This window comes from Mobula birostris, chromosome 22 (assembly GCF_030028105.1).
Source record: "Mobula birostris isolate sMobBir1 chromosome 22, sMobBir1.hap1, whole genome shotgun sequence".
Taxonomy (NCBI): Eukaryota; Metazoa; Chordata; class Chondrichthyes; order Myliobatiformes; family Myliobatidae; genus Mobula; species Mobula birostris.
The window spans coordinates 39,234,848-39,248,190 of record NC_092391.1 but is presented as its reverse complement, the minus strand read 5'-3'; the positions used below and the strand labels follow the sequence as shown (position 1 = coordinate 39,248,190).

Below are 13,343 nucleotides of genomic sequence, written 5' to 3'. Positions count from 1 at the left end.
CTTTAGCTCAGGCTGCCAGGTAGTACTTCCTGTGATTGAGCTCAAAAGGCAGTGTCTCTGTCAGTAATCTCTGGGAATCTCTGACCTTTGGAGGGCGAGCATTTTGGATGAGCAATTAAAACCCATGGATGAGAAGTATAGAGAAGTTGTGCACTAATGGTGTAAAGAACGTGCCACCTCATAAACTAGATGCCCCACAAGACACCTCCTATGTTACCCATTCCCACACTAGCCTTATCAATCACCTCAGAATCTGCAGAACCAGTGTGGAAACAAGTTATCCCTAATCTCACAGAACTTCTTAAATAGAAGGACACTGGTATAAGTAAGTGACAGGGATGTCTAGGTCAGCAATGAAACATAAAGTTGTAGCAACATCAAATTTCATGTAGTCTAAGATAATGCTATGAAAATTGGAAAGTATACCTCAATGGTATATCTGCCAGGACGCCAACGTAATCAAATGATAACAGTATCTATTAGTATTATGTGTTTCATGAGGTAAAGCATCCAGAGTATAATTAAATGGGATTTCAGGCTGAACTAGACATTAGGGCAGATTGCCAAATACTTGGTCAAAGGACTAGATTTTAAGGAACGTTTTAAATCAGAGAGGTAGAAATAAAAATTAAATTAGGAAATTTTAGATCTGGGGAATGAGTTAGCCAAAGGTGTAGGGTGCCGTTATTGATATGATGAAAACTGGGAAGACACAATGCCAGAAATGGTGAATCATAAATAATTAGCATTGCCACCATGGAGGATGGATGAAGGGGAAATAAAGTACTTGGATGGTCTGAAGTAAGAATAATAATATCAAAACTTTGCTGGACTGTGAACCTATGTAGGTCAGTAACTGTGGGGGTAATGATCTGGAATAAAACTCGTAACACTCAGCAGTCACACCACATCCATGGAAAGAGAAGAAGAGTTGACATTTCAAGTTGAAGACCCTTCATCAAAACCGTGCTCACTAAAGGACCAACCCCCTCATGATGATCAATGTACCAACCAGCTTTGAACAGGAGCATGCACAAAGTTCTGGAGGAACTCAGTGGGTTAGGCAGCATCTAAGGAGGGAAACAGATGGCTGCTGTTTCAGGTTGAGATCCTTCAGCTGGGCTTGTCTGTCTGTTTCCCTCCAAAGATGCTGTCTGACCCACTGACCCGCCGCAGCACTGTTGCTCCAGATTCCAGTACCAGCAGTCTCTCGAGTCTCAAATTCGAACAGAACCTGTGGTGAATATCTCATGCTTAAAGCTGTTAACTATTTTTCCATGTTGGAATTGAAATTGAGAAAAACAGAGGCAGCGGCATGATTAAACTATTGGATCACCGTATGAGCAGTATCTGATAACCTGGTGTGTTAAGATGACTTTGAAAATTTAAAGCAAGCCAGATGATAGAATGTGAAATGTTTTCAGCATTTTTTTTTTTGCTTTAATATTGGTGAAGGAGATAATGCCTCATTAGGAGAATATACGTCTTCCATTTAAGAAGTTCCTTAAAATTCAGGCTTTATACCAAACATTTGGCCAGCTGGCTCAGAATCAAATCTCATTTAATGATACTGTGCATGTTTAATTGCATTAAAGGCACAATTTAAATGCATGTCGTACTTAAGATGACTACAGTCTTTCCAAGTACAAGTTGATTTTCAGAAGTTGCTCTGTTAACAGCATCCATCAGTAAAGATGATTCTAATTTTTTAATGATTGCAGGCCGGACAATCCTTCTGTCCACACATTACATGGACGAGGCTGATCTCCTTGGCGATCGCATTGCAATAATTTCACACGGGAAGTTAAAGTGCTGTGGGTCACCTCTGTTTCTCAAAAGTACTTATGGAGATGGCTACAAACTGACTGTGGTGAAGAAGCAGCCTGAATCACAAACTAACTCAGGTTCGTCACTGAATTTTTCATGTGCTTGGCAGTGATTCTTCACTGATAGGACACTACAATAATGCTGCTTACTGCCACTGTGGCAATTATATATTTTGGTATTCTGGTGCACTGAATTGCTAGAGCTTGGTACGATGTGAATGAGGTGCTAGTCAATGTGATTAGTGTAGATGGTCGTCATGAATATGGTGGCTCAGAGGGCCGGTTTCTGTACTGTATAGCTCTAGAGCACGATGACTTTCAGTATGCAAGGCAGTTATGAAGTGCGGAAATTAAGTTTTCAATACCAAGCATTTTTGTCTCTGGCCGTTGAAACTCTAAACCAAATCCAACAATGCAATTATAATTATTTGCTTCTCCCTGATTGCGAAATAGTTATTTGACAAGATGAGATCAAGAACAAATGTTAGCTGGAGTATTGTGCTCCAAAATGGCTGCATGACGTGGTATCAGCTTTGAACACTGACTAAAGTCATGATCTATATCCTCTACTTTCTCCAATGGGAACACTGACTGCTTCAATATAAAGACAAAAAAAAAATCTAGAAATAATTCACATTTTTAACATCTGCAACATGTTATTATTTTGAAAATTGTGCCCAAATGTTGCCACTGATTTTTATGCTATTCAAAATCATTCTGTGCATGTTTTAATTTATATAATTAAATAGAAGGCAATTTACGTGACAGTTTTATGTTTTGTCAGAAATTGTATATGGACCACAGTATTTTGATTTGCAGTTTGCACTCAAAGGTTATCAAGGTGGCATCAGATTGAAGTCTCTTTGTATTAATTGTGATAAATTAATTTCTTGAGTGGACCTTTAAGTGACTTCGCAGAAATAGCTAATGTTTGATGTTGAGCCAGAGATGCCAGGAGTCGAGAGCAAGAAGACTTAACTGTTGAGTACAATTAATTCACTCAGGTTATTGTCAAGAAGGATTTTATCCTCTAGATTCAAGATTGTTTGGTGTTGGTGGCTGCATTGGTGCTGCGTCATGAACCTACAGCGAGCTTGTCAATTTCATCAACTTTGCCTCCAACTTCCGCCCTGCCCTTAAATTAATTTGGTTCATTTCTGACACCTCCCTCCTCTTTCATGATTTCTCTGTCTCTATCCCTGGAGACAAATGGTCTACTGATATATTTTATAAACCTACCAATTCCCTTGGTGATCCTAACCAATGGTCCCCAACCACCGGGCCGCAAAGCATGCACTAGCGGGCCGCGAGGAAACAATATGATTTGGCGATAGGAGTCAGCTGCACCTTTCCTCATTCCCTGTCACGCCCACTGTTGAGCTTGTATGCACGCGAGGTCATGACCCGCGCGTCATCCATGTCAGCACGGGAAGGAGATCAACTCTTCGAGCTTGCAAATGACGATGGGCTGAAAAGTACGTTTGACATAACATCTCTGCCGGCATTCTGGATCAAAGTCAAGGTTAAATATCCTGAAATAGACATGAAAGCACTGAAAACGTTGCTTCCATTTCCAATATATCTCTGCAATGAATGCAACGAAGACTAAATTGCAGAATAGACTGGACATAAGGAACCCCCTTCGAGTATCGCTGTCTCCCATCACCCCTCGATAGGACCGTCTTGTTGCAGGAAAACAAGCCCAGGTCTCCCACTGATTCAGCGATATTGGTGTGTTGCAATGATTTTATATGTTCATACAGGGAAAATATGTGCTGTGTGTTTAATATCCAAACTTTACTTTAAATGTTATGTTACAGCATGGAAACAGGCCATCTCTCCCCTTCTAGTCCGTGCCGAACGCTACTCTCACCTAGTCCCACCAACCTGCATTCAGCCCATAACCCTCTATTTCTTTCCTGTCCATATAGCTATCCAATTTTTCTTTAAATGATAACATCGAACCTGCCTCTACCACTTCTACTGGAAGTTCGTTCAACACTTACTTCAAGCTCCCCTGATAATTGACTTATCACTATATTCATGCGAGGAAAATATGCGCTGTGTTTAATATTAAATTCGTTAGATAAACGCTTTTAGAAACAAAATTGAGTGTATTAGCCACTTATCACCGATATTCCGGTCGTGATTAACACCCCCCTCACCTCCTGTGAACAGAATTGCAAAAAATGATTGGTAGAAAAAAATCGGCACATACTCGTATGAGCAAGTCACGCATGAGCAAGTCACACATGCGCACTGGTGCCCACGCAAGGATTCATGGTCATTGTAGTCTTTCTTGAAGTAAACACAACGTATTTGACTGCTACTCTTGTCCGCAGTGCAAAAAAGGTTGGGGACTCCTGATCTTAACTATACCTCTTCCCACTCTGTCTTCTGGAAAAATGCCATTCTGTTCCTTTGTCTGCACACATCTGTTCCCAGGATAAGGCTTTCCTTTCCCAGAGTCCTCCTCCAAAAACTGAGGTTTCCTTTCCTTCACCATTGATGATGCCCTCACCATCTTCTCCATTTCCCGTACATGACCGCTCATGTCATTCTCCACAACTTCTGCCATCTTCAATGGGACTCTAACACCAAACACATCTTTACCTCTTAACACCACCTAATCCCCACTCTCTGCTTTCTGCAGGGATTGTAACTCTGTGATTCCTTTGTCCATTCATCCCTCCTCACCAGCCTGCCTCCTGACACTTATACCTGCAAGTGGCAGAACTGCTACAACTGCTCACTGCTCTTGTCCCTCACCTCCATTTGGGGCCCCAAACAAGCCTTCCCAAGGAGGCAACATTTCACCTGTATATCAAATACAGTACATCAGGTGTTCCAGATGCGGCCTCTACATTGGAAACTCAGGCTAAATTAGGGGACTTATTTGACGAACACCTCTGTTCCATCTGCTAAAAGCAGGCTCTCCTGGTGGCCAACCATATTATTTCCTATCCCATTCCCATTCAGACATGTTGGACCATGACCTCCTCTTCTGCCATGATGGTATGGGTCCAATGTAGCTTCCTTCCTAATAGGAGTGGGACAAACAGTCCATAAGCAGTTGTGTGGGATCCTTCATGATGTTCCTGGCCCTCTTCTGGCATCTTTCAGTACAGATGTCCTTGATGTCTGGTAGGCTGGTGCCAGTGATGTTTTGAGCAGTTCTGGCTACCTGTTGTAGAGCCTTCCTGTCCACCACAGTGCGGTTTTCCTACCATGTAGAGATGCAGTATGTTAGGATGCTCTCTACTGTGCACCTATGGAATAACATCAGTATAGGTGTGCATAGTCCAGCTCTCGTCAGCCTTCGCAGATAGTAGAGGCGTTAGTTAGCTTTCCTGATTGCTTATAATGTGTTCTGGGACCTGAGAGATTGTACAAGATGTGTATTCTGAGGAGTTTGAAACTGCTCACAGTTTCCACTGCTGTGTTGCTGATGTAAAAGGGGCTGTGAATGATGCAAGTTCTCCTGAATCAATAACCATTTCCTTTGTCTTGTTGACGTGGAGGAAGAGGTTACTTGCCCGGCACCAGGCCTTGAGCACTCTGCAATGTCATTGGCAAACCTGATGTTGTGATTGCTCAGGTGCAGTCATGTATGGGAGGAGTGTGCAGGGATTTTACACCATATCCTCTGTAGAAATCAATTGGGAGAAATGGTCTGGACTCCTGGTTGACCAGTGACAAGTGAGCAATGTACCTAAGGAGATGACAATATAACCATATAACAATTACATCAAGGAAACAGGGCATCTCGGCCCTTCTAGTCCATGCTGAACTCTTACTCTCACCTAATTCCAATGACCTGCGCTCAGCCCATAACCCTCCATTCCTTTCCTGTCCATATATCTATCGAATTTAACTTTAAATGACAACATCGAACCTGCTTCAACCACTTCTGCTGGAAGCTCATTCCACACAGCTACCACTCTCTGAGTAAAGAAGTTCCCCCTCATGTTACCCCTTAACTTTTGCCCTTTAACTCTCAACTCATGTCCTCTTGTTTGAATCTCCCCCACTCTCAATGGAAAAAGCCTATCCACATCAACTCTATCTATCCCCCTCATAATTTTAAATACCTCTATCAAGCTCCCCCTCAACCTTCTACACTCCAAAGAATAAAGACCCAACTTGTTCAACCTTTCTCTGTAACTTAGGAGATGAAACCCATGCAACATTCTAGTAAATCTCCTCTGTACTCTCTCAATTTAATTGACATCTTTCCTATAATTTAGTGACCAGAACTGTACACAATACTCCAAATTTGGCCTTACTAATGCCTTATACAATTTCTACATTACATCCCAACTCCTATACTCAATGCTCTGATTTATAAAGGCCAGCATACCAAAAGCTTTCTTCACCACCCTATCCACATGAGATTCCACCTTCAGGGAACTATGCACCATTATTCCTAGATCCCTCTGTTCTACTGCATTCTTCAATGCCCTACCATTTACCATGTATGTCCTATTTTGATTAGTCCTACCAAAATGTAGCAACTCACATCTATCAGCATTAAACTCCATCTGCCATCTTTCAGCCCACTCTTCTTAGTGGTCTAAATCTCTCTGCAAGCTTTGAAAACCTACTTCATTATCCACAACTCCACCTATCTTAGTATCATCTGCATACTTACTAATCCAATTTACCACCCCATCATCTAGATCATTAATATATATGACAAACAACATTGGACCCAGAACAAATCCTTGAGGCACACCACTAGATAACCGTCCTCCAATCTGACACACAGTTATCTACCACTACTCTCTGGCGTCTTCCATCCAGCCACTGCTGAATCCATTTTACTACTTCCATATTAATGCCTAATGATTGAACCTTCCTAACTAGCCTTCTGTGGGGAACCTTGTCAAAGGCCTTACTGAAGTCCATATAGACAAAATCCACCACTTTACCCTCATCAACTTTCCTAGTAACCTCATCAAAAAATACAATAAGATTTGTCAAACATGACCTTCCACGCACAAATCCATGTTGACTGTTCCTAATCAGACTCTGTCTACCCAGATAATTATATATGCCATCTCTAAGAATACTTTCCATCAATTTACCCACCACTGATGTCAAACTCATAGGCTGATAATTGCTAGGTTTGCACTTAGAACCCTTTTTAAACAATGGAACAACATGAGCAATGCACCAATCCTCCTGCACCATCCCCATTTCTAATGACATTTGAAATATTTCTGTCAGAGCCCCTGCTATTTCCACACTAACTTCCTTCAAGGTCCTAGGGAATATGCTGTCCGGACCCAGAGACTTATCCACTTTTATATTCCTTAAAACTGCCAGTGCTTACTCTTCTTTAATCGTCATACTTTCTATAACTATCCTTCTTGTTTCCCTTACCTTACACAATTCAATATCCTTCTCCTTGGTGAATACCGAAGAAAAGAAATTGTTCAAAATCTCCCCCCTCTCTTTTGGCTCCGCACATAGCCGTCCACTCTGATTCTTTAAGGGACCAATTTTATCCCTCACTATCCTTTTGCTATTAATATAACTGTAGGAACCCTTTGGATTTATTTTCACCTTACTTGCCAAAGCAGCCTCATCTTCTTTTAGATTTTCTAATCTCTTTCTTAAGATTCTTTTTACATTCTTTATATTCATTGAGCGCCTCATTTACTCCAAGCTGCCTTTATTTATTGTAGATCCCTCTCTTTTTCCGAACTAAGTTTCCAATATCCCTTGAAAACCACGACTCTCTCAAACTTTTAATCTTTCTTTTCAACCTAACAGGAACAAAAATATCCTGTACCTTCAAAATTTCACCTTTAAATGACCTCCATTTCTCTATTACATTCTTCCCATAAAACAAATTGTCCCAATCTACTCCTTCTAAATCCTTTCATATCTCCTCAAAGTTAGCCTTTCTCCAGTCAAAAATCTCAACCCTGGGCCCGATCCTATTCTTCTCCATAATTATATTGAAACTAATGGTATTGTGATCACTGGACCCAAAGTGCTCCCCAACACATACCTCCGTCACCTGACCTATCTCATTCCCTAACGGGAGATCCAGCACTGCCTCTTCTCTAGTTGGTACCTCTATGTATTGCTGCAAAAAACTATCTTGCACACATTTTATAAACTCCAAACCATCCAGCCCTTTTACAGAATGGGCTTCCCAGTCAATGTGTGGAAAATTAAAATCTCCCACAATCACAACGACCTTTAGATGGTTATCTAAATCACAATGACCTTTTGCTTAGCGCTCCAAATAGCTTCCCACACTGGAAGCCTGGATAACAAACTGGGATATATTAGAGGCTAATGTTACCATATACATGGCTAGGGCACTAGATAGAACCATACCAAGGATCTTCGTACAGATGTAAACCAATTGGTGGCCCTGTTGCCCTGGTGCCAGTTAGTCATATTTTCTCTCCCTCTTACTTTTATCAGGAGAATTCAGAAGAAACCAACCTTTGCAATCAATCATTCTTTGGAATCCCGCCCCCTCTGTCCCACCACCCTCTTCTCCCATCACCTACCAGTTCACCTCCCTGTTCCCTCCATTTCCCTGTTTTCCCCCCTTTTCCCCTCACTGTATACTCTGCTTGTTATATGAGCCTAGAACTTACAATCTATTTACTTGTCTATTTTGCACTGTGTATCTTTTAGATTCTGGACAAGAACTCAGTCCTTCGTTGCATTCTGCCTGCTTGGAATCCAAGGTCACTCAGTTTATTAAGAAGTACGTGGTGTCCACCATCTTGGTCTCAGACACGAACACAGAGATATCTTACATTCTGCCTTCAGAAGCTGTGAAAAAGGGATGCTTTGAGAGACTTTTCCAGGTAACAATCTTTTGTATTTTCTAGTCCTTATAATGAAGTGAGACTTCTAACTAAAACTTAATGAGCTGTTTCATTTACTTTTTCCTTTTTGTGCCCAGGATGTTTCTCTTCTGTTATCCTTTCCAGGCTGTGAAGTGGCTGCAGGCAGGAATCACAATACTTCATTCATTGTGTTTCGGGGCACTCTCTATGCACAGGCTCTTGCCCGTCAGATTTATACAAGATAAATAATATATCTGCACGGACAGGGTAAATGCAAGCAGGGTTTTTCCACTGAGGTTGGGTGGAACTACAACTAGAGCTTATGAGTTAAAGGTGGAAAGTTTAAGGGGAACATGAGGGGAAGCTTCTTCACTTGGAGGGTCATGAGAGTGTGGAACGAGCTGCCAGTGCAAGTGGTGAATGCAAGCCTGATTTCAACGTTTAAGAGAAGTTTGAATCGGAACTTGGATGGTAGTGGTATGGAGGGCTATGGTCCAAGTGCAGGTCTATAAGGAGTGGGTAATTTAAATGGTACGCACGGATCAGATGGGCTGAAATGTCTGTTACTGTGCTGTACATTTCCATGACTCTATAATAGGGACGATGACAGGGACAAATCTCATGAAGATCAAGCACTTATTTTGTGGCCTTTGTGAGATTTGCAAGCAGCTCCTTTCTAAACAGAAGACTGCTTATTCTGCTCAGCATGCCTGACTTGCTGAGATCTTCCAGAATGTTGTATGTGTTGCTCCTACCCAGCAGAGTAATCGAGTACTGTGAATGTCTGAAATTTGCAAATATTCAGACATTGATGACACTTCTATTAATTTTTCAAGTTAAAACTTAATTGTTTTAAATATTTTTCAGTTTTAAGAGTATTCAAGTAATGCACAATTACTCCTTTGTTAGCTGACAATATTGGAGTTTTTAAGTACGTTTGCTGAAATTCATAGTCTTTGCTGCACTGTTCATGCACTGTGGGTCACCAGCCCCTTTATAATGATGCAAGCTGGTTTTGATAGAATGCTTAGCTATTCCATACCACACACTTTGAACTTAATGTTGCCTTAGCCAAGACCAAGTCACATTACAACACAAAAATGTAAAATGGATGGTTAACGATAGAAGAAGAAAATAATGAACTGAATCCAAATGTGAGTGTTACCATGTCTCAATATCTTCATGGCCTGGAATTTCATTTTGAGCTGTTGTGCCAGAAGTAGTCTGCTTCATAATGACACCTCGTGGGCAGACTCTGTAACAAACTAACACAATCCAAGGATCGATCAGATACATCCCCTTGCTTGCAGCTCCATTCTGACTGAAGAATTTCATTAAAGAAGATCATAGGGAGACTGAGCAAAATTAAATAATAACAGAAAATGGTGGAAGTACTCAGCAGGTTAAAGCCACATTTGTGAGAAAGGGAAAAAAAGCAATCAATATTTCAGGTTAAAAGCTCTGAGTAAGAACTGGGAAAAAAAAACAAAAACAAGCCTGGTAAGCTGAGGGAAGGGTGTCTCTGATAGGGTGACCATGGGTGTAACCAGTATACAAGGATATCTGGTCACCTGGAGCAATTAGAGAGTGAGAACACTGGCAAAAATGATGTAGGACAGGGGTTCCCAACCTGGGGTCCACAGACCCCTTGCTTAATGGTATTGTTCCATGGCATAAAAAATGCCGGGAACCCCAGATGTCAGATTTGTGAATGAATTGATGTTTTTATATTGCAGGCCCTCGATCTGAACCTGGAAGACCTGAATTTGACTAGCTTTGGTCTGATGGACACCACATTGGAGGAGGTTTTCTTGAAAGTTTCTGAAGAAGATCAGTCCTTGGAGAACAGTGACATAGGTAGGGAGCAAAGAACTAAAGCCAAGAGTAGCTTTTATTTTTGCTGACTCTTAAGTCTCACTGTGTCATTGACGAAAGGAAGTTAGTTGTGAGGAGCCAATTTGGGCTCCAAAAAAAATTGCAATACTGTTATGTGTTTATAAGGAACCTTTCATACAATAAATGATTCATGATTCTTTTCAGGATATTTAAGACTGAGACAATCCAGTCCATGATCCAATGAGTGTTATGATATGATATCTAATTTCAATGTTTCTTCATTGCTGTCACTGCTCGCTTGGAGACGTTTAATCACATTGAGTTCTGTTACCTTTGAACCTTTGACCACAATCTACTTTTCCACAACCAGTATTCTTGTGTGAGTCTGCGTTTTGGGATTCTGAAAAGGTGGGGCTCTCCAGCAAATTTTAAAGCCACCTTGGCCTGTGAGTTCCCAGGGCTATGTGAACACCAACTAGAGTGAAAACTCTCGTGCTGCAAGGCACAGAATACAAGTTGAGTTCATCTACTTCAGTGGAGGGGGCAGCCTTTCATGATTCAACATGTCTCATGCACGTCTCTGTCCAACTTTGCTCAACGTTCCAGTTTTCACCACTCTGTAAGAGGCCACCAAGAGGCATTGTGTTGCAAGGTACCGAGGCTGTTGTGTATCATCAGTAACAGACACATCTATGAATGAGTTCAGGCCCCAGTGTTCTAACACGAGCAATACAGGGGGCATTTGGAATGTTGGGAGTGCCATCTTTCAGAAGTGGCGTTACTCAGAAGTCCTTTAATGGAATGTAAAATTTTATTTGGCAGGTAGATAGGGTTGTAAAGAAAACTTTTGGCACATTGGCCTTCATAAATCAAGATAAGTTTGGATAGGTACATGGATGGGAGAGATATAGAGGGCTATAGTTCCTGTGCAGGTCAATGGGACTAGGCAGTTTAATGGTTCGGCATGGACTAGATGAGCCAAAGGACCTGTTTTTGTGCTGTACTTTTCTATGATTATGACTGTAAAATTCAGAGCAGGAGTGGGTGAGTCATGTGAATATGCAAAATATATTAGTCTAATATTTCCTCTTGTTTCCCTTGCAACTATTTAAAATATCCAGTTCAGCAATTTAATGGAAACATGGAGCTGGTAATTACAGTATAATGTGTATATAATCGGCATAAATTTCAGTAAGGCTTCCCAGTGTAACACTTCGAAATCTGCTTTGAAAACCATGGGATATGGAAGCAAGTAGATGTGGAAGCTTCGATCCATTAAGTGATTTTTGGGACATCCCAAAGTCACTTTCGACATTAACATCTGTGAAAATGTAAAGTTTGTGATAGGCGCTTTGAGGCTGCATGGTAGTTCTTTAAAAGATTGAATGTGATAATTTTGGCTTTCTATACATGATGTGAACACTGACCTTCACAATAATTTAATTCCACATATTAGGGACATTATCAAATTGGCTTAGTTGTGGAGTTTACACCATTAAATGAGCTCTCCCTCCCCCATTAACAGTATAACTCAAAAGCCAAAGAAGCAGAATTAGGCCATTTGGCCCATCAAGTCTGCTGTGCCACTCAATCATGGCTGATCCTTTTCTCCCCTCCTCAGCTTCACTGCTCGGCCTTCTCCCTTTGATGCCATGTCCAGTCAAGGACCTATCAATCTCTGCCTTAAAGACACTTAATGGCCTGGTCTCCACAGATGCCTGTGGTATTAAATCCCACAAATTCACCACTGTCTGGCTAAAGGAAATTCTCCACATCTCTGTTTTAAATGGAGCCCTCCATCCTGAGGCTTTGCCCTCTTGTTCTAGACTCCCCCACCATGGGAAACATCCTTTCCACATCTATTCTGTCTCGGCCTTCCAACATTTGATAGGTTCCAATGAGATCTCCCCTTATCCTTCTAAATTCCAGTGAGTACAAACCCAGAGTCATCAAACTTTCCTTGTATGATAACCCTATAATTCCCAGAATCATCCTTGTGAACCTCCTCTGAACCCTCTTCAATGCCAGCACATCTTTTATTGGATGAGGAGCCCAAAACTGTTGACACTACTCAAGGAGAGGCTTCACCAGTGCCTAATAATGCTTCAGCTTCACATCCCTGCTCTTGTATTCTAGACCTCTTGAAATGAATGCTAACATTGCATTTGCCTTCCTCATCACCAATTTAACCTGCAAGTTAACCTTCAGGGTATTCTGCACAAGGACTCCCACGTCCTTCTGCAACTCAGATTTTTGGATTTTCTCCCCATTTAGAAAATAGTCTACACATTTATTTCTTCTACCGAAGTGCATGACCATGCATTTTCCAACATTGTTTTTAATTTGCCACTTTCTTGCCCATTCTTCTACTCTGTCTAAGTCCTTCTGCAGCCTAACTGCTTCCTCAACACTACCTGCCCCTCCACCAATCTTCTTATCTATCCTGCACCTTCCTCATTTTTCCCAGAAAGTCACGCCATTGCTGTTCTGCTGTCATCCCTGCCAGCATCTCCTTCCAATTTATGTCAACCAACTCCTCTCATACCACTGTACTCCACTGAAATACTGCTATGTCAGACTTTACGTTCTCCCTATCAAATTTCAAGTAGAACTCAATCATACTGTCATCATTGCCTTCTAAGCTTCCTAATCGCCTCTGGTTTGTTATATAACACCCACTGCCATCAGGGTCCTTTTACCCTTGCAGTTTCTGAACTCAATCCACAAGGATTCAACATCTTCTGATCCTATGTCACATCCTTCCACTGATTTGATGCCGTTCTTTGCCAGCAGAGCCACACCACCCCCTCTGCCTACCTTCCTGTCCCTCTGATAATCTGTGATAGTGCAACTAGATCAT

At 41.5% G+C, this 13,343-nt stretch overlaps 1 protein-coding gene across 1 annotated transcript in view; it reads left to right on the top strand.

Moving 5' to 3' along the window:
* The window catches only part of abca2 (ATP-binding cassette, sub-family A (ABC1), member 2), a 553,235-nt gene that overhangs the window by 392,214 nt on the left and 147,678 nt on the right, over positions 1–13,343 (top strand). Inside the window, exons 24-26 of the mRNA XM_072240523.1 lie at positions 1,722–1,904; positions 8,490–8,665; positions 10,384–10,504. Coding sequence (XP_072096624.1) covers positions 1,722–1,904; positions 8,490–8,665; positions 10,384–10,504 — 480 coding nt within the window. The remainder of the gene's footprint in view (positions 1–1,721; positions 1,905–8,489; positions 8,666–10,383; positions 10,505–13,343) is intronic.